The sequence below is a fragment of the Salmo salar genome, chromosome 09, assembly GCF_965601325.2.
Source record: "Salmo salar chromosome 09, fSalSal1, whole genome shotgun sequence".
In the NCBI taxonomy this organism is placed as follows: Eukaryota; Metazoa; Chordata; class Actinopteri; order Salmoniformes; family Salmonidae; genus Salmo; species Salmo salar.
In genome coordinates, this window is record NC_138299.1 from 119,168,376 (window position 1) to 119,188,563 (window position 20,188).

The 20,188-nt window shown below is 43.2% G+C and overlaps 1 protein-coding gene across 1 annotated transcript in view; it reads left to right on the forward strand.

Moving 5' to 3' along the window:
* Window positions 1-20,188, forward strand: part of LOC106612485 (uncharacterized) — a 60,948-nt gene that overhangs the window by 15,676 nt on the left and 25,084 nt on the right. Inside the window, exon 3 of the mRNA XM_014213664.3 lies at window positions 18,173-18,230. Coding sequence (XP_014069139.2) covers window positions 18,173-18,230 — 58 coding nt within the window. The remainder of the gene's footprint in view (window positions 1-18,172; window positions 18,231-20,188) is intronic.

Below are 20,188 nucleotides of genomic sequence, written 5' to 3' on the forward strand. Positions count from 1 at the left end.
GACTTGTTGAGGTCTACAATTGTCTTTCTGAGGTCTTGGCTGATTTCTTTAGATTTTCCCGTGATGTAAAGCAAAAGGCACTGAGTTTGAAGTAAGGCCTTGAAATACATCCACAGGTACACCTCCAATTGACTCAAATGATGTCAATTAGCCTATCAGAAGTTTCTAAAGCCATGACACCATTTTCTTGAATTTGGCTCTAACCAGAATAGAAAGAGGAGTGGGAGGCCCCGGTGCACAACTGAGCAAGAGGATAAGTACATTAGAGTGTCTAGTTTGAGAAACAAACGCCTCACAGGTCCTCAACTGGCAGCTTCATTAAATAGTACCCACAAAACACCATTCTCAACGTCAACAGTGAAGAGGCAACTCCGGGATTCTAGGCTGAGTTGCAAAGAAAAAGCCATATCTCAGACTGGCCAATAAAAAGGAAAGATTAAGATGGGCAAAGGAACACAGACACTGGACAGAGGAAGACTGGAAAAAACTGTTATGGACAGATTATTCTCAGTTTGAGGTGTTCGGATCACAAAGAAGAACATTCGTGAGATGCAGAAAAAAATGAAAAGATGCTGGAGGGGTGCTTGACGCCATCTGTCAAGCATGGTGGAGGCAATGTGATGGTCTGGGGTGCTTTGGTGGTGGTAAAGTGGGAGATTTGTACAGGGTAAAAGGGATCTTAAAGAAGGAAGGCTATCACTCCATTTTGCAACTCCATGCCATACCCTGTGGACGGCGCTTAATTTGAGCCAATTTCCTCCTACAACAGGACAATGACCCAAAGCACAGCTCCAGCTATGCAATAACTATTTAGGGAAGAAGCAGTCAGCTGGTATTCTGTCTATAATGGAGTGGCCAGCACAGTCACCGGATCTCAACCCTTTTGAGCTGTTGTGGGAGCAGCTTGACCGTATGGTCCTTAAGAAGAGCCCATCAAGCCAATCCAACTTGTGGAAGGTGCTTCAGGAAGCATGAGGTAAAATCTCTTCAGATTACCTCAACAAATTGACAACTAGAATGCCAAAGGTCTGCAAGGCTGTAATTGCAGAAAGTGGAGGATTCTTTGAGGAAAGCAAAGTTTGAAGGACACAATTATTATATCAATTAAAAATCATTGTTTATAACCTTGTCAACATCTTGACTATATTTCCTATTCATTTTGCAACTCATTTCATGTATGTTTTCATGGAAAACAAGGACATTTCTAAGTGACCCCGAACTTTTGAAACGCAGTGTATATGTATTGCTGCTCTCTTTGTATTTTTCTCTCTGTATGTGTCTCCTCCAATTCCATCCATCCTCTGTTTGAGAGACAGATAACAATGTGTAAAGAAAGAGGTAGTGCGAGAGAAGTCACAAAGAGAGGCATTTCATTTTTTTACCATTTTTATTTCACCTTTATTTAACCAGGTAGGCTAGTTGCGAACAAGTTCTCATTTACAACTGCGACCTGGCCAAGATAATGCAAAGCATTTCGACACATACAACAACACAGAGTTACACATGATATAAACAAACATACAATCAATAATACAGTAGAAAAAATCTATATATAGTGTGTGCAAATGAGGTAAGATAAGGGAGGTAGGCAATAAATAGGCCATGGTGGCGAAGTAATTACAATATAGCAATTAAACACTGGAGTGATAGATGTGCAGAAGATGAATGTGCAAGTAGAGATGCTGGGGTGCAAAGGGGCACGATAAACAAATAAATACAGTATGGGGATGAGGTAGTTGGATGGGCTATTTACAGATGGGCAATGTACAGGTGCAGTGATCTGTGAGCTGCTCTGACAGCTGGTGCTTAAAGTTAGTGAGAGAGATATGAGTCTCAGGCTTCAGTGATTTTTGCAGTTCGTTCCAGTCAAGGCAGCAGAGAACTGGAAGGAAAGGCGGCCAAAGGAGGAATTTGCTTTGGGGGTGACCAGTGAAATATACCTGCTGGAGCGTGTGCTATGGGTGGGAGCTGCTATGGTGACCAGTGAGCTGAGATAAGGCGGGGCTTTACCTAGCAAAGACTTGTAGATGACCTGGAGCCAGTGGGTTTGGCAACGAGTATGAAGCGAGGGCCAGCCAACGAGAGCGTACAGGTCGCAGTGGTGGGTAGTATATGAGGCTTTGGTGACAAAACGGATGGCACTGTGATAGACTGCATCCAATTTGTTGAGTAGAGTGTTGGAGGCTATTTTGTAAATGACATTGCCGAAATTGAGGATCGGTAGGATGGTTGCGAAATAGGAAGCCAATTCTAGATTTAATTTTGGATTGGAGATGCTTAATGTGAGTCTGGAAGGAGAGTTTACAGTCTAACCAGTTGGCTGTAAACTCGTAGTTTATTTGTAGTTGTAGTTGTCCACATATTCTAAGTCAGAACCGTCCAGAGTAGTGATGCTGGACGGGTGGGCAGGTGCAGGCAGTGATCGGTTGAAGAGCATGCATTTCGTTTTACTTGCATTTAAGAGCAGTTGGAGGCCACGGAAGGAGAGTTGTTTGGCATTGAAGCTCGTCTGGAGGTTAGTTAACACAGTGTCCAAAGAAGGGCCAGAAGTATACAGAATGGTGTCGTCTGCGTAGAGGTGGATCAGAGACTCACCAGCAGCAAGAGCGACATCATTGATGTATACAGAGAAGAGAGTCGGCCCGAGAATTGAACCCTGTGGCACCCCCATAGAGACTGCCAGAGGTCCGGACAACAGGCCCTCCAATTTGACACACTGAACTCTATCAGAGAAGTAGTTGGTAAACCAGGCGAGGCAGTCAATTGAGAAACCGAGGCTTTTGAGTCTGCCGATAAGAATGTTGTGATTGACAGAGTCGAAAGCCTTAGCCAGGTCGATGAATACGGCTGCACAGTATTGTCTCTTATCAATGGCGGTTATGATATCGTTTAAGACCTTGAGCGTGGCTGAGGTGCACCCATAACCAGCTCTGAAACCAGATTGCATAGCGGAGAAGGTACGGTGGGATTTGAAATGGTCGGTAATCTGTTTGTTAACTCGGCTTTCGAAGACCTTAGAAAGGCAGGGTAGGATAGATATAGGTCTGTAGCAGTTTGGGTCTAGAGTGTCTCCCCCTTTGAAGAGGGGGATGACCACGGCAGCTTTCCAATCTTTGGGAATCTCAGATGATATGAAAGAGAGGTTGAACAGGCTAGTAATATGGGTTGCAACAATTTTGGCAGATCATTTAAGAAAGAGACAGTCCAGATTGTCTAGCCCGGCTGATTTGTAGGGGTCCAGATTTTGTAGCTCTTTCAGAACATCAGCTATCTGGATTTGGGTGAAGGACAAATGGGGAAGGCTTTGGCGAGTTGCTGTGGGGGGTGCAGGGCTGTTGACCGGGGTAGATGGAAAGCATGGCCAGCTGTAGTAAAATGCTTATTGAAATTCTCAATTATAATGGATTTATCGGTGGTGACATTGTTTCCTAGCCTCAGTGCACTGGACAGCTGGGAGGAGGTGCTCTTATTCTCCATGGACTTTACAGTGTCCCAGAACTGTTTGGAGTTTGTGCTACAGGATGCAAATTTCTGTTTGAAAAAGCTAGCCTTAGCTTTCCTAACTGCCTGTGTATATCGGTTCCTAACTTCCCTGAAAAGTTGCATATCACAGTACGTAATGAGGAAGGGAAGAGAAAGAGGGAGCGGGAACAGGTAGAGTAAGAGAGCAATAGAGGGAGAGGGATATCCCTTTCCACACACACTGCATAGATTTTTTTCCTCTGTTATTGTAAGGCTTGATCAAGTATTATGATGTTGATAGCACTAATATGGTTCTTCCCTGAGCCCTCTTCCTCTAGTTGTAAATGAGAACTTGTTCTCTACTGGCCTACCTGGTTAAATAAAGGTGAAATAAATATATTTTTAAAACATACATAATCCGTGTCTCAATTGTCTCAAGGCTTAAAAATCATTTTTGAACCGGTCTCCTCCCCTTCATATACACTGATTTGAAGTGACATCAATAAGGGATCATAGCTTTCACCTGGATTCACCTGGTCAGTCTATGTGCAAAGAGCAGGTGTTCTTAATGTTTTGTACACTCAGTGTTGGTTCTCTCTCTTATAGAAATAGTCGGATTAGAACTCATTCTAATTCTATGCTCTAAATGATTTAGAAAGCAGACAGTATTCCGGAGTGTTCCTGTATCAGTCCTTATAAATTCCTATCAAAGCTGTGCCAGAATCAATTCACCAGGATGTACTCTCATTGGCGAATCCATATTCTTACTACTATTTAACGTAACCCCTTCTATTCATGTACCTGTTGTAAATTCACACTAGCGGGTAGGTCTGTCTTGGAAAGGTAAAACTGCTTGTGTCTCAAATGGCACCCTATTTTCCATATGTAGTGCTCTACTTTTGACCAGGGCCCAAAGGGTATAGTGCACTATATAATGAATAGGGTGCCATTTGGGATGGAGCCACTGTTGCTGTGATTCCATTCGGGTGTTGCTGGTGTGGTGCAAGCCATCTTATCCAGCTTCAAGCACCGCTGTCATGACAACACTGTTACTGAGGCGACGTGTGTGTGTGTGTGTGTGTGTGTGTGTGTGTGTGTGTGTGTGTGTATATATATGTGTGTCTATAATTACAGTTGGGCTATTGATACTTCAGGAGAGTGGTGCCATCTGTATGAGAGAAGGGTTTTGATGGTAATGGGCCTGGTAGCAGAATGATTGGTGTGCTGCTCATGTAGAATGTAGAAAATGCGGTGATGGAGAGAGAGAGAGAGAGAGAGAGAGAGAGAGAGAGAGAGAGAAAATACTGTTATAGTCGATAGTTTTGACTATCACATTTCTAATGTGCACTTTTGTATGTTTGTGCGTGTGTGTGTGTGCGCGCGCGCGGGTGTGTGTGTGTGTGTGTGTGTGTGTGTGTGTGTGTGTGTGTGTGTGTGTGTGTGTGTGTGTGTGTGTGTGTGTGTGTGTGTGTGTGTGTGTGTGTGTGTGTGTGGTGTGGGGGAAGGGAAATTCCTCTCTCAGGGCTGGGAGTCCTTCCTGTTGTAGAGCTGTGTTTGTACAGCCTGGCTCAGCCGGGATATCCTTCCCTGCCCATGTCTGAGAGAGAGGTGGGGAGTGACTGGAGGGGGGTGTCATGATGCCCATCATAAATGGAGTGAGAGGAATTAAAGAGATAACAGAGAGAGACAGAAAGAGAGAGAAAGGAAGAGAGACTAAACATCAGGGAGAAATGGAGAGAGAGGGGCACACCTGGCTCCATGAGCTTTGAGGAAAAGGAATGTGGAGGGGTAGGATTGGGGGCACTAATGGGGATCTGTCTGGGCATAATTAACTTAGGCCTTCTTTTATTTATGGTAGACTGGATGGGAGGGGAGGGAGAAACAATCAAGACAGTTTCCAGCGATTTATGGCTGTTTAATTTCCTTGTTTTTATTGCGTCTTGTCTAGGGAACTCCCTCTCGTTCTCTCTCCATGCTAACACAGCCTGTTAAGAAGAGTGGTCAACGAGGGCATAGCATGAGAGACCTGGAACTGTGGAGCTGTGGTATGTCCAAATGGAAAAAGGCCCCATCCTCCCTCCAGCCTACAGCAACATCAACCCCAGACTTGTTGTGGATGGAGAGGTTTATGAGTGGTAACATTTGTAAAATGTTTCCAGAACAGTGGTTTAAGAGAAGATGAAACAAATGACAGTTCTGCAAGAGATGATAGACATTCCATGGATGTTTTCTGGGGGAAATAGTGGGGTTAGGAAAGCCCAGTTGAGTTTCCTCTTGAACGAATCATCATACTTTTTGAAGTGTTTTAATGTTTTTTATGTTTTTTTTCCAGCCTCTCAACTCGCTGCCGTGACACGCTTTGAGCCTCTCCTCAGCTTTAGACGACTCACACACGCACACACACGCACACACACACGCTCACACACATGCTCACACACAATAACACACACAAAACACACTGTGGTAGTCCGCGCACACACACCAGACAACACTGCACTCCCACACACACTCCCACAACGACATTGCACCCTGACAAACACACAAACACACACACACCCTGCTCTCAGACGTAAACAACACACACGTCACTCCCTGGCTCTGTCATCCCTTCTGCTGTTGTTGTCCCAAATAGCACAAATATCACAATGTGGTTGTTTTGGTGACTAAAGGTAGAAATATCCCTGCATTATTGTCATTGTCGCTGACATCATCAGTGACCCTGTGTCTCATTACTGTTGTTTACACACGCAGACACGCACACGCACACACTGTGTACTCAGTCAGGCCTGTTTTTTTCCCCCCTTAGCGACCTTAGCAACGTATCTGTGTATTTCTAACCTGACTTGTAAGAGAGCGAGTGGAACCAGTCTGCTGTGGTGGAACTGCAGGTTTGAGTGACAAGGAGAGAGGGAACCATTGTGTGTCAAAGAAAGTTTGTTTGTGTGTTTCTGTCTGTGTGTGAGAGAGTGAGTGGATATATGTGTGGGTGCTAGGGGTGTGTGTATTTGGCATGGCTGATTAATTAGGGACGATTTCAAGTTTTCATAACAATCGGTAGTCGGCCTTTTTGGATGCCGATTATGGCCGATTACATTGCAATCCACGAGGAAACTGCGTGGCAGGCTGACCACCTGTTACGCGAGTGCAGCGTCAAAAGGACCTTGTGGCTGCAAGGAGCCAAGGTAAGTTGCTAGCTAGCATTAAACTTATCTTAATAAAAAACAATCAATCTTAACATAATCACTAGGTAACTACACATGGTTGATGATATTACTAGGTTAACTAGCTTGTCCTGTGTTGCATATAATCAATGCGGTGCCTGTTAATTTATCATCGAATCTCAGCCTACTTCTCCAAACTGGTGATGATTTAACAAGCGCATTCGCAAAAAAAGCACTGTCGTTGCACCAATGAAACCAAACCATAAACATCAATGCCTTTCTTTAAAATCAATACACAGAAGTATATATTTTTAAACCTGCATATTTTCAAATAAATGCATGTTAGCAGGCAGTGTTGACTAGGGAAATTGTGTCACTTCTCTTGCGTTCAGTATAAGCAGAGTCAGGGTATATGCAACAGTTTGGGCCACCTGGCTTGTTGCGAACTGTGTTTCTTCCTAACAAAGACCGTCATTAATTTGCCATCATTTTACATAATTGTGACATAACATTAAAGGTTGTGCAATGTAACAGCAATATTTAGACTTAGGGTTGCCACCCGTTCGACAAAATACGGAATCGTTCCGTCTTTCACTGAAAGAAAAAACGTTTGGTTTTCAAAATTATAGTTTCCGGATTTGACCATATTAATGACCTAAGGCTCGTATTTCTGTGTTTATTATATTATAATTAAGTCTATGATTTGATATTTGATAGAGCAGTCTGACTGAGCGGTGGTAGGCAGCAGCAGGCTCGTAAGCATTCATTCAAACAGAACTTTACTGCATTTGTGAGAAACTCTTAGCAATGCTTGATGCACAGCACTGTTTATGACATCCTAAACTCCCGAGATTAGGATGGCAATACTAAAGTGCCTATAAGAACATCCAATAGTCAAAGGTATATGAAATACAAATGGTATAGAGAGAAATAGTCCTATAATAACTACAACCTAAAACTTCTTAACTGGGAATATTGAAGAACTGGGAATATTGAACCACCAGCTTTCATATGTTCTCATGTTCTGAGCAAGGAACTTAAACTTTAGCTTTTTTACATGGCACATATTGCACTTTTACTTTCTTCTCCAACACTGTGTTTTTGCATCATTTAAACCAAATTGAACATGTTTCATTATTTATTTGAGACTAAATAGATGTTATTTATGTATTATATTAAGTTAAAATAAGAGTGTTCATTGTTCATTCAGTATTATTGTAATTGTCATGATTTCAAATATATATAAAAAATCGGGCGGCAAATCGGTATCGGCTTTTTCTGGTCCTCCGATAATCGGTATCGTTATCGGCGTTGAAAAATCATAATCGGTCAACCTCTAATTTGCAGTATATATTTCACATCAGAATATTGTGGTTTAATAATAATGATTTGGTTGGTGCTTATATTTGTCCTATTGTTGTGTGTATATTCGTGTGTTAAAATGTTGGTATGCTTCTGTGCATCTGATTTGCATATCTGTGTTTATTGCATTACTGATAGATGACATTTTGAAGTGTGTTGGACTGTGTATCTGTTTTGTAGTATGGCATTATTGGAAAATGATGCGATATGGTTTTTGATAATGACCTTTATAGCACAGTTCATACAAAAATGTAGTCCCAAGACCTTCAAAATAAAACAATTGGGCAATTCCATGGGAATGGAATTGCGCTGACACTCAGATTTTTCACTTAAAATATATGCCAAACTAAAAACATTTGATTTCAACGTTTAACAAACCCTACAACTCTATGCGCAATGACTATTTTCAACAATTTACGCAGATTTTGTTGACAAAAACCCATTTACTGGAAGAACTGTGCAGATGCAAAGTTTGGTAGCAGAATTTTGGTCAAATCTCCCTCAGTTTTGTGTATTTTCTGTTAAATATCTGCTCTGAATTAAGATTCAACAATGTCTGCAGAAAGAGTGCGGTGTCAGCTAAGTCATGACACATTGACTTTGAAAAAAATTGCTTTGGTTATTGAATTACAGGAAGTGAAGTGGATTTACACATGGTAATGGAATTGTGGTATCAGAATTTCATTATGGGTCCCTGATCTGTACTACACAGAAATGCATTATTATGGATATGAATATCATTCTCTTCATGGCGTTGTATTCTAAATAGGTACACAAAGGTATAAATATGCAATATTCGCCTTTGCATATTCGGGTATTATTCTACACACTAGGTATTATTTTTAATGAGCTCTGCCCCCAAACAAGACCAAATGTGGTTGGTCCGGACAGGACCAAATCTGAACAAATCATAGACATCTACACTACCAGTCAAATGTTTTAGATCACCTACTCATTCAAGGGTTTTTCACTATTTTCTACATTGTAGAATAATAGTGAAGACTATGAAATAACAAAATGGAATCATGTAGTAACCAAAAAAGTGCTAAACAAATCAAAATACATTTTATATTTGAGATTCTTCAAATAGCCACCCTTTGCCTTGATGACAGCTTTGCACACTCTTGGGATTCTCTCAATCAGCTTCAGGAGGTAGATACCTGGAATGCGATTCAATTAACAGGTGTGCTTTCTTAAAAGTTAATTTGTGTAATTTCTTTCCTTAATGCGTTTGAGCAAATCAGTTGTGTTGTGACAAGGTAGGGGTGGTATACAGAAGATAGCCCTATCTGGTAAAAGACCGAGTCAATATTATGGCAAGAACAGCTCAAATAAGCAAAGAGAAACAACAGTCCATCATTACTTTAAGACATGAAGCTCAGTCATACAGAAAGTTTCAAGACTTTGAAAGTTTCTTCAAGTGCAGTCACAAAAACCATCAAGCGCTATGATGAAACTGGCTCTCATGAGGACCGCCACAGGAAAGGAAGACCCAGAGTTACCTCTGCTGCAGAGGATAAATTCATTAGAGTTACCAGCCTCAGAATGGTAACCCAAATAATTGCTTCACAGAGTTCAAGTAACAGACACATCTTAACATCAACTGTTCAGAGGAGACAGTGTGAATCAGGCTTTCATGGTCGAATTGTTGCAAGAAACCACTACTAAAAGACACCAATAATAAGAAGAAACTTGCTTGGGCCAAGAAACACGAGCAATGGACATTTGACCGGTGGAAATTTGTCCTTTGGTCTGGAGTCCAAATTGGAGATTTTTGGTTCCAACCGCCGTGTCTTTGTGAGACGCTGTGTGGGTGAACGGATGATCTCTGCATGTGTATTTCCCACTGTAAAGCATGGAGGAGGAGGTGTTATGGTGTGGGGGTGCTTTGCTGGTGACACTGTCTGTGATTTCTTTAGACTTCAAGGCACACTTAACCAGCATGGCTACCACAGCATTCTGCAGTGATACACCATCCCATCTGGTTTGGGCTTAGTGGGACTATCGTTTGTTTTCCAACAGGACAATAACCCAACACACCTCCAGGCTGTGTAAGGGCTATTTGACCAAGAAGGAGAGTGATGGAGTGCTGCATCAGATGACCTGGCATCCACAATCACCTGACCTCAACCCAATTGAGATGGTTTGGGATGAGTTGGACCACAGAGTGAAGGAAAAGCAGCCAACAAGTGCCCAGCATATGTGGGAACTCCTTCAAGACTGTTGGAAAAGCATTCCTCATGAATCTGGTTGAGAGAATGCCAAGAGTGAGCAAAGCTGTCATCAAGGCAAAGGGTGGCAATTTGAAGAATCTCAAATATAAAATCTATTTTGATTTGTTTAACACTTTTTTGGTTACTACATGATTCCATATATGTTATTTCATGGTTTTGATGTCTTCACTATTATTCTACAATGTAGAACACATAAAAAATTAAGAAAAACTATTGAATGAGTAGGTGTGTCCAAACCTTTGACCGGTAGTGGATATTTCACAAGTTTGGACATCAAAGTAGAGCACAGTAGAGATCAGTAGAGTAGAGTAGAGTAGAGTTCAGTACAGTAGAGTTCAGTACAGTACAGTGGAGTTCAGTACAGTACAGTACGGTAGAGTACGGTACGGAAGAGTACAGTACGGTAGAGTAGAGTACAGTACAGTAGAGTTCAGTAGAGTACAGTGGAGTACGCTACGGTAGAGTACGGTACGGTAGAGTACAGTACAGTAGAGTACAGTACGGTAGAGTAGAGTACAGTACAGTAGAGTTCAGTAGAGTACAGTGGAGTACGCTACGGTAGAGTACGGTACGGTAGAGTACAGTGGAGTACGCTGCGGTAGAGTACGGTAGAGTAGAGTACAGTACAGTACAGTAGAGTACAGTACGGTAGAGTAGAGTTCAGTAGAGTACAGTGGAGTACGCTACGGTAGAGTACGGTAGAGTACAGTACAGTAGAGTACAGTACGGTAGAGTAGAGTTCAGTAGAGTACAGTGGAGTACGCTACGGTAGAGTACGGTAGAGTAGAGTTCAGTAGAGTACAGTGGAGTACGCTATGGTAGAGTAGAGTTCAGTAGAGTACAGTGGAGTACGCTACGGTAGAGTACAGTACAGTAGAGTAGAGTACAGTACAGTACAGTACGGTAGAGTAGAGTACAGTACAGTACAGTACGGTCGAGTACAGTACGGTAGAGTACGGTAGAGTACAGTAGAGTACAGTTCAGACAGTATCGTTCAGTACAGTAGAGTTCAGTAGAGGGAGAGAATTTAGAAAATATCTTAAAGATATTTGTGTTTTGGTAAGGCAATGTTTCTTAAACTTACAGAAAGCAGAAAAATGTCTCCAAAACAAAATATAAGTGTTGATATTAGTTGGCAGGGGTCTTCAACATTATTGTGTTTTTATGTATTTCTAATTCCTTTTAATACTTTTTATGTTAGACCCCTTTTCCATCTGTTTGCCCAGAAATCATAGCCTTTGCTTATTCCAAATTTTTCGGATGGGAAAATGATTGAAAAATGTATACCTTCAGTTCTCAAAAATATAGACTCTTAGTTTTAATTTTACACCGAATGTGACATGCTCCTATGAACTTCACATGTTGGTGCTTATTGATCCTTTTATGTGAAAATGACCAGTAGCAATAAAATAATAATTCATCTAATAGCAGGGCTAAAATATTGCACAACAAAGAAATGACAGTTTGCAGATGTCATGATGAGTAAGCACGGTTACTCTGGTCCCCTGGGTGTGACCCCAGCCTTAGCAACAGGTCTGGTCACAGGTACACCCTTCCTGAGTGTGTGTGTCACCTGGCTGTGTGTGTGTGTGTGTGTGTGTGTGTGTGTGTGTGTGTGTGTGTGTGTGTGTGTGTGTGTGTGTGTGTGTGTGTGTGTGTGTGTGTGTCACATGGGCCTCATGGGGGAGAATGGGGGAGGGTGTGTCACATGGGCCACATGGGGGAGAATGGGGGAGGGTTGGGGGAGGGGTGGAGCGGTTGGAGAACAGAGGGAGAGAGAGAGATAAGGAGAGAAATTGGATGGGAAAGGTGTCCTTAGCTAGTAGCCAGGGAGCAGGCCAACACTGAGGTAATGGGTGTGTGTGTGTGTGTGTGTGTGTGTGTGTGTGTGTGTGTGTGTGTGTGTGTGTGTGTGTGTGTGTGTGTGTGTGTGTGTGTGTGTGTGTGTGTGTGTGTGTGTGTGTGTGTGTTGGACACTGCATCATTTCCTACCCAGAAGTTTTCTGACAGGATGTCCAAACCAATGATGACTTTTGCCCATAATCACCCCACCCTAGTCCCCTCTCACATGGAAATAGAATAGGTAGAACGATCACTGTTCTTCAAACCTAATTTGTCACTAATCTATAAGGATTTTAAAAAATGTTCTAAGAGATGATATGAGAAACATCTATGAATGCAAGTGGTCCATCACCCCGAGCCATAAACAGCCTGCCTGCACTCTGGGGGTTTCAATGGCTCTCGTTAGCACGCTGACTGATATGAGCTACTACTGTGTGTGTGTGTGTGTGTGTGTGTGTGTGTGTGTGTGTGTGTGTGTGTGTGTGTGTGTGTGTGTGTGTGTGTGTGTGTGTGTGTGTGTGTGTGTGTGTTAATGGGGGTGGATTGTAAACACCACAGGCAAAATAGTGGACTGAAGAAAACTCAGATAGAAAGAGGGATGTCTCACTCTTCTCTAATCCGGTGTGTGTGTGTGTGTACGCGTGCGCGTGTCTCGGCACTGCTCTCCACATCCATACCTCCCCCTCGCCTCCCCACCTCTTCTTTACCGCTCCTGTATGCTTTCATCCATTGTTCTAGCACTTTCTTCTCCGCACCTTCTTTATCTAACATCTCCCCGACCTTCAACTCCTCACTTTCCATGCTCTTTTCCTCTACCATGCTAGAGTTCCATCCTCCCGTTCTCTTCCTCCTGTATCTGTTTTCTGTCTTGTTTCCTGTTCTCCTGAATGTCTGGTCGGTCTAAGACCCAACCCAACCTCTCATGTTCTCTGTCCTCCCTCACCTCGGATCACACACGCACGTGCGTGTGCGCCCTCAGCGTCTACACTCCAGTGCACCTTCCCCTCCCTTCATCCTTCCCTCCACACTCCTGAATGTTTTTTTCCGACCTCTAATTAACTATCCTCTACACATTTTTATACCCGCTCCTTCTCCCCTCCATCCTGCCATCATTCTTCTACATGTAATTTACTCTCCGCTCACGCACTGTCTTTTCATTTATATTCCGCCCTCTTTTCTTCCATCTAAACTCACCTTTCGTCGTCCACCTCTCCATCTCTCCCTCCCTCCCTCCCTCGCTCCACTCATCCCCTCGGTGGTGGGCCCTTAGAGCAGAGGCGTGACTGCACATCCATCCAGCCCTTTAGGAGGACACCCGGCCCACAATGCACGGCGGGGTGATTTGCATGGCAGCCACTGGTGTGTTTCGGGGAGAGGGAGAGAGGACGGATGGAGAAAGGGGGGGACATGGGTCTGAATTATTCATTGCTGATCTGCACCAAAGACAGAATGAGCGAAGAAATTTAAGTATCTTTGTAAATCCTAAATCGTAAGATATCTGCTGTTTGTCCCTGTCTTCTGTACAGGCCCTTTTGTAGCCAGATGTAGTAGTCTATACAGCTCTCTCTCTGTCTCTCTCTGTGTGTCTCTATGTCTGTGTGTCTCTCTGTGTGTTGCTGCTGTTTGTATGGTGCTGCATTCCTAATCGTTCACCCCACTCTGTCGTATCATGCAAGCATACTGTACCTGGGCTCGTATCCACAAACGTCTCAGAGTAGGAGTGCTGATCTAGGATCTGTTTATAGAATCTTATTCATTACGATCTAAAAGGAAAAACTGATCCTAGATCAGCACTCCCACTCTGAGACGCTCCCTCCCGGCCCTTAAGGGCCTGGCTCAGTTGGTAGAGCATGGTGTTTGCAACACCAGGGTTGTGGGTTTGATTCCCATGGGGGGCCAGTACAAAAAAAAAAAGTGTATGAAATGTATGCATTCACAACTGTAAGTCGCTCTGGATAAGAGCGTCTGCTAAATGACTAAAATGTAAAAATGTAAAAATTTAATGCTCCATAGATGTTGGTAGCATGGCTTCCTTGAGGTAGCCTAGCTTGGCAGATCACATCAGTGCTGCTATATAGGGCTGGCACAATTACCATATAACTGTGTAAATGATGGTTATGGATGAAGACCATCATGAAAATAAAATATATATATACATACACACACTGAGTGTACAAAAAATTTGCAACACCTTTCTAATATTGGGTTACACCTAGTTTTTTCCTTCAGAACAGCCTCAGTTCATCGGGGCGTGGACTACAAGGTGTCGAAAGCGTTCCACAGGGATGCTGGCCCATGTTGACTCCAATGCCACACACACACCCACAGTTGTGCCAAGATGGCTGGATGTCATTTAGCTGGTGGACCATTCTTAACACGTGGGAAACTGTTGAGCGTGGAAAACCCAGCAGCATTGCAGTTCTTGACCCACTCAAACTGGTGTGCCTGGCACCTACTACCATACCCCGTTCAAAGGCACTTCAATCTTTTGTCTTGCCCATTCACCCTCTGAATGGCACACATACTCAATCCATGTCTCAGTTGTCTCAAGGCCTAAAAAGATTGATTGAACTTGTCTCCTCCCCTTCGTCTACTCTGATTGAAGTGGATTTAACAATATGGATCCTACCATGATTACGGATAATCCTGAATGAATCGTGAATAATGATGAGCGAGAAAGTTACAGAAAAGTTTGTGGTCGTACAAGAAGGGCCGCACACTGCTAAAGCTCCCAATTCACCGCTTTATTGATAACGTTTCCATCCCAAACGGATATTCGTCAGGTCAATCCCACTGAGTGCTCACATCCCAAAATATATACGCATTTCACCTCACATGACCATTGTGGACATGACGCATGGATGGGTGCAAAAAACAATTTGTGCATCTCTAATAATTTAATAACAACGAGATGGGTACATCTCACTGAGAAAGTTACAGATGCACAAATACCCCCCCCCCTCCCCCCCCCCCCCAATGCTAACCTCTCCTGTTATTGTAATGGTGAGGAGTTTGCATGTCTTATATGGGTGTGATATTTGTGTGTCTGTAACATTCTCACTCATCATTATTCACTATTCATTCAGGCTTATCCGTAGTCATGGTAGCATCCACATTACTGTAGAAGTGTTTAGAAGCATATTATATTCTTATTTACAATTAATTTCCATTGGGCACAAAATCATCTGAAACACAACCAAAACAAACAGCAAATGCAGCAAACAAATGTGTTTAGTCACAAGCTTGATGTAGTCATTGCGTGGTAGGAATATGGGACCAAATACTTAACTTACTACTTTAATACACATACAGTGCATCCGGAAAGTATTCAGACCCCTTCACTTTTTCCACATTTTGTTACGTTACAGCCTTATTCTAAAATTGAATAAATAGTTTTTCCCCCTCATCAATCTACACACAATACCCACAATGATAAAGCAAAAACAGTTTTTTTAGACATTGCTGCATATTTATTACAATTTAAAGCTGTAATATCACAATTACATAAGTATTCAGACCCTTTACCCAGTACTTTGTTGAAGCACCTTTTGCAGCGATTATTTTCAGTCTCCAGATATGTTTGATTGGGTTCAAGTCTGGGCTCTGGCTGGGCAACTCAAGGATATTCAGAGTCTTGTCCCGAAGCCACTCCTGTGTTGTCTTGGCTGTGTACTTAGGGTCGTTGTCCTGTTGGAAGGTGAACCTTCGCCCCAGTCTGAGGTTCTGAGCATTCTGGAGCAGGTTTTCATCAAGGATCTCTCTGTACTTTGCTCTGTTCATCTTTCCCTCGATCCTGTCAATTCTGGAATCTCTGCCGATGAAAAACATCCCCTCAGCATGATTCTGCCACCACCATGCATCACCATAGGGATGGTGCCAGGTTTCCTCCAGACATGACGCTTGGCATTCAGGCCAGAGAATGTTGTTTATCATAGCCTGAGAGTCCTTTAGGTGACTTTTGGCAAACTCCAAGTGGGCTGTCGTGTGCCTTTTACTGAGGAGTGGCTTCCATCTGGCCACTCTACCATAAAGGCCTGATTGGTGGAGTGCTGCAGAGATGGTTGTCCTTCTGGAAGGTTCTCCCATCTCCACAGAGGAGCTCTGTCAGAGTGACCATCGTGTTCTTGGTCACCTCCCTGATCAAGGCCCTTCTCCTCAGATTGCTCAGTTTGGCCGGGCAGCCAGCTCTAGGAAGAGTCTTGGTGGTTCCAAACTTCTTCCATTTAAGAATGATGGAGGCCACTGTGTTCTTGGGGACCTTCAATGCTGCAGACATTTTTTGGTACCCTTCCCCAGCTCTGTGCCTCGACACAATCCTGTCTCAGAGCTCTACGGACAATTCCTACGACCTCATGGCTTGGTTTTTGCTCTGACATGCACTGTCAACTGGGTTACCTTATATAGATAGGTGTGTGCCTTTCCAAATCATGTCCAATCTGTTTAATATACCACAGGTGGACTCCAATCAAGTTGTAGAAACATTTCAAGGAAACCTGTTTTTGCTTTGTCATTATGGGGTATTGTGTGTAGATTGATGGGGGAAATGTTTATTTAATCAATTTTAGAATAAGGCTGTAACGCAACAAAATGTAAAAAAAAGTCAAGGGGTTTGAATACATTCCGAATGAACTGTATTAGTGAATTTGTCCCAAAGCTTTTGGTGCCCTAAAATGCGGGCCCTATGTACAAAAAGTGCTGTAATTTCACCCGATATGGATGAAAATATCCTCAAATTAAACCTCAAATTAAAGTAGTCTGCACTTTAACCTCATAGTCACTGTTTGATTTAAAATACAAACCTTTTGAGTATAGAGTCAAAAGATGAAAAAATGCTTCACTGTCCCAATAATTATTGAGGACATGGGATACAGTGCAGTACCAGTCAAACGTTTGGACACACCTACTCTTTCCAGGGTTTTTCTTAATTTTTACTATTTTCTACATTGTAGAATAATAGTGAAGACCTCAAAACTATGAAGTAACACATGTGGAATCATGTAATAACCAAAAAAGTGTTATATTTTGGGACGTGAGCACTCAGTTTGTTTCATGAGGTTGAGTCCGTTTCAGCGGTAACATGGACTCTTAACCATGTGAGGAAACTTTGTTGCTCCCTGCTGAAATGTAGAATGTTTATTCAAAGGATGTTAACTGATGTGGTTTTTTTTTGTAATGTCAGTTGAGTTGAATCAACAAATCACAGCACACATTGATGGGTACACTTCCTGCTTTTACTTCCTGCTTTGCTCCTATGGCCAAAGCTGGTTAATAAATTAACATTCAGGCTGTTTACCATAAAAAAGAATGGTCAGTTCCAATGTCCTTAAGGTTCTGGCTCTCCAGTGCAATAGCAGCTTTGTGTGGTCTACTTTGTTCATTGACTGTAATATAACCAGAAAAAATGGGGTGTCCATCTCTGCTATCGGTACACTCGCAATGGTAGCCAGTCCACCCATTACGCCATCATTGACTAGAATGAAAACGCCTGTTCTATTCATTCTATTTATATGGCGGCACATGCGGTCAGGAGCGGAGGAGAGGAGAACGTTTTTGTCAGGATTTATTTAATTTGATTATTATTATTTTTTAAATTAAATGCTATTCGAACCGTTATTACAGTGACCACGGTCATTTGGCTGGCCAATTACCATCATCCAAAATTCTGTGACCATCACAGCCCAACTGCTATATGGATTTTATGGACGTTTCTGGAGTGAGTCAAAAAGGACATTGTTCTTGTGGTCCCGTGTGGCTCAGTTGGTAGAGCATGGTGTTTGCAATGCCAGGGTTGTGGGTTTGATTCCCACGGGGGATCAGTATGAAAAAAAAAAAAAAATAGAAAATGTTTGCATTCACTACTGTAAGTCGCTCTGGATAAGCGTGTCTGCTAAATGACTTAAATGTAAAATGTTCTTCACACTGTAAGGTTGTATTTGTTTAATTTCATCAGTAGGACTACTGTGAGCTGCTATGTGTTCTTGGCTAGCTCTTTTGGGTGTTTCACGCCAGATTGTTGCTAAGCACTTTGTGACAAATCAATTTGGATTACATCTACATACGTAGATTAAACTGAATTGATTGAACCTTGTTCTCTCTCTTTTTCCTCCACAGAAATCGTTCTCCTTGGTGTTAGAGGCTCTCGACCATGACAACGAAACATCAGAATCAGGTAAGGCTGGAAAGAGAATTTCCTGTGTGTGTGTGTGTGTGTGTGTCTGTGTGTGTCTGTGTGTGTGTGTGTGTGTGTGTGTGTGTGTGTGTGTGTGTGTGTGAGAGAGAGAGAGAGAGAGAGATAGAGCGAATCAGTGAAAGAGACAGACAGACTAAATTGACTTATTTCTTCGAGCACAGCCAGACTCTCGTACTTTCCCACACACGTTAAAGCAAAATAAGCAGTGATACAGACAGGGAGGGAGGGAGGGAGAGGGACATAGAGTGCATGTGGCCCCTCCCCCTTCCTGTTTGTGACCCAGGGCTATGGTTCCCCCCTGTCCTCACTGGGTCCCCTGCTGTCTTGAAAAGGAGGCACAACCAGTATGTGTGTCTGTTTTGAATGTGTATCAGTTTGCACTTGCAGTGTAGCAAATGTGTTTGCCTTTGTGGTTGTGCGTACAGGGTGGATGTTGATAGTGTGTGTGTGTGTGTGTGTGTGTGTGTGTGTGTGTGTGTGTGTGTGTGTGTGTGTGTGTGTGTGTGTGTGTGTGTGTGTGTGTGTGTGTGTGTGTGTGTGTGTGTGTGTGCGTGCGTGCGAGCGTGCGTGCGTGCGTGCGTCTGCATGTGCTTCTAATTGTGCCTGTACGTGTGCTGGTGTGTGTGTGTGTCAGTGTTTCAGTGTAATGGTCTCCCAGTCAGACCCTTTAATTTCACACTCCGCTTCTCGTTTCTGATCATAATCAGAGATAGGGAATGTGAGCAGCACTCTCTAAAAACAGACAGACATAGACCACACACACACACACAAATCAACACTTCAATACTCCTTACATACACACTAAGACACACAAACACAAAGATGCGACTATCCTTCCTCATTCCTCTCGTTCCCCAGCCTTTCCCGTTCATCCTCTCCCCCTATCTCCCTTGTTCCTCTGCCCTCTCCTGCCCAGTAAGTAAAAGGCTGTAGACAGACTCAGCCAAAAGATGAGTGGAGAGATAATGAGAGACTGGGAACCAAACCCCAGACCTCCTCCTCTTCCCTCCGTCTCTCTTTCCCTCTGCCTCCACAGCTCTAGCCGTACGTCTTGTTTGCGCCATCCCTCGTTCTTCCTGAGCTCCTGAAACATTCTCTCTTTTTTACCACGTTGGGTTTAAAGCCTCTCTCCCGGCTCCCAGCTCAGCTAAATAAATAAAAAGCAGACGTGCTGGAGGAGCCAGGGACAACTTACAGGCCCACAGCTCTAATCAGGATGGATTACAACACTGTAATGTAGCTGTCTAACACAGAGCCACAGAGTCCTTGGACAGAGACGGAGAACACAGTGACAACGCTGTAAAACATCAATGACCTCCATCGACTCGGAATGGACCTAGTTCTGTTCCCCCGGTGATTTTCTCCCTCTTTATTTTTATGTGAACAATACGTTTTCGTTGGATCACACGAAATGCAATACAATCAATAAAAAACAATACAACCCCCCCTTTTTTTGAACAACCAACCGTGGCTCTGTGTCACTTCCTCTCTGTCACTCTCTCTTTCGCTCACTTTATCTGTCTCTCTCTCACTTTCTCTCTCTCTCTCTTTCTCTCGTTCGTCCTTTGTCTTTCTCCCCCTACGCTCTTTTAATGTGTGTTTGGAGACAGGTATAAACGGTGTTTGTGTGTTGTTCTATTGACTGCTATCGGTCTATTCATTGATTTGTAGGCATTAAACTACCTCCCCACACACACACACACACACACACACACACACACACACACACACACACACACACACACACACACACACACACACACACACACACACACACACACACACACACACACACACACACACACACACACACACACCGTCAAGGGCAAACACTTCAGATCCAATACAGAGCAGTGGGACACAGTCACAAGGGATTAGAGATTAGATGGCCGCTGACATGATCCTTGTCCGTGTGGGTTCTCGCCCATTGAGACCGC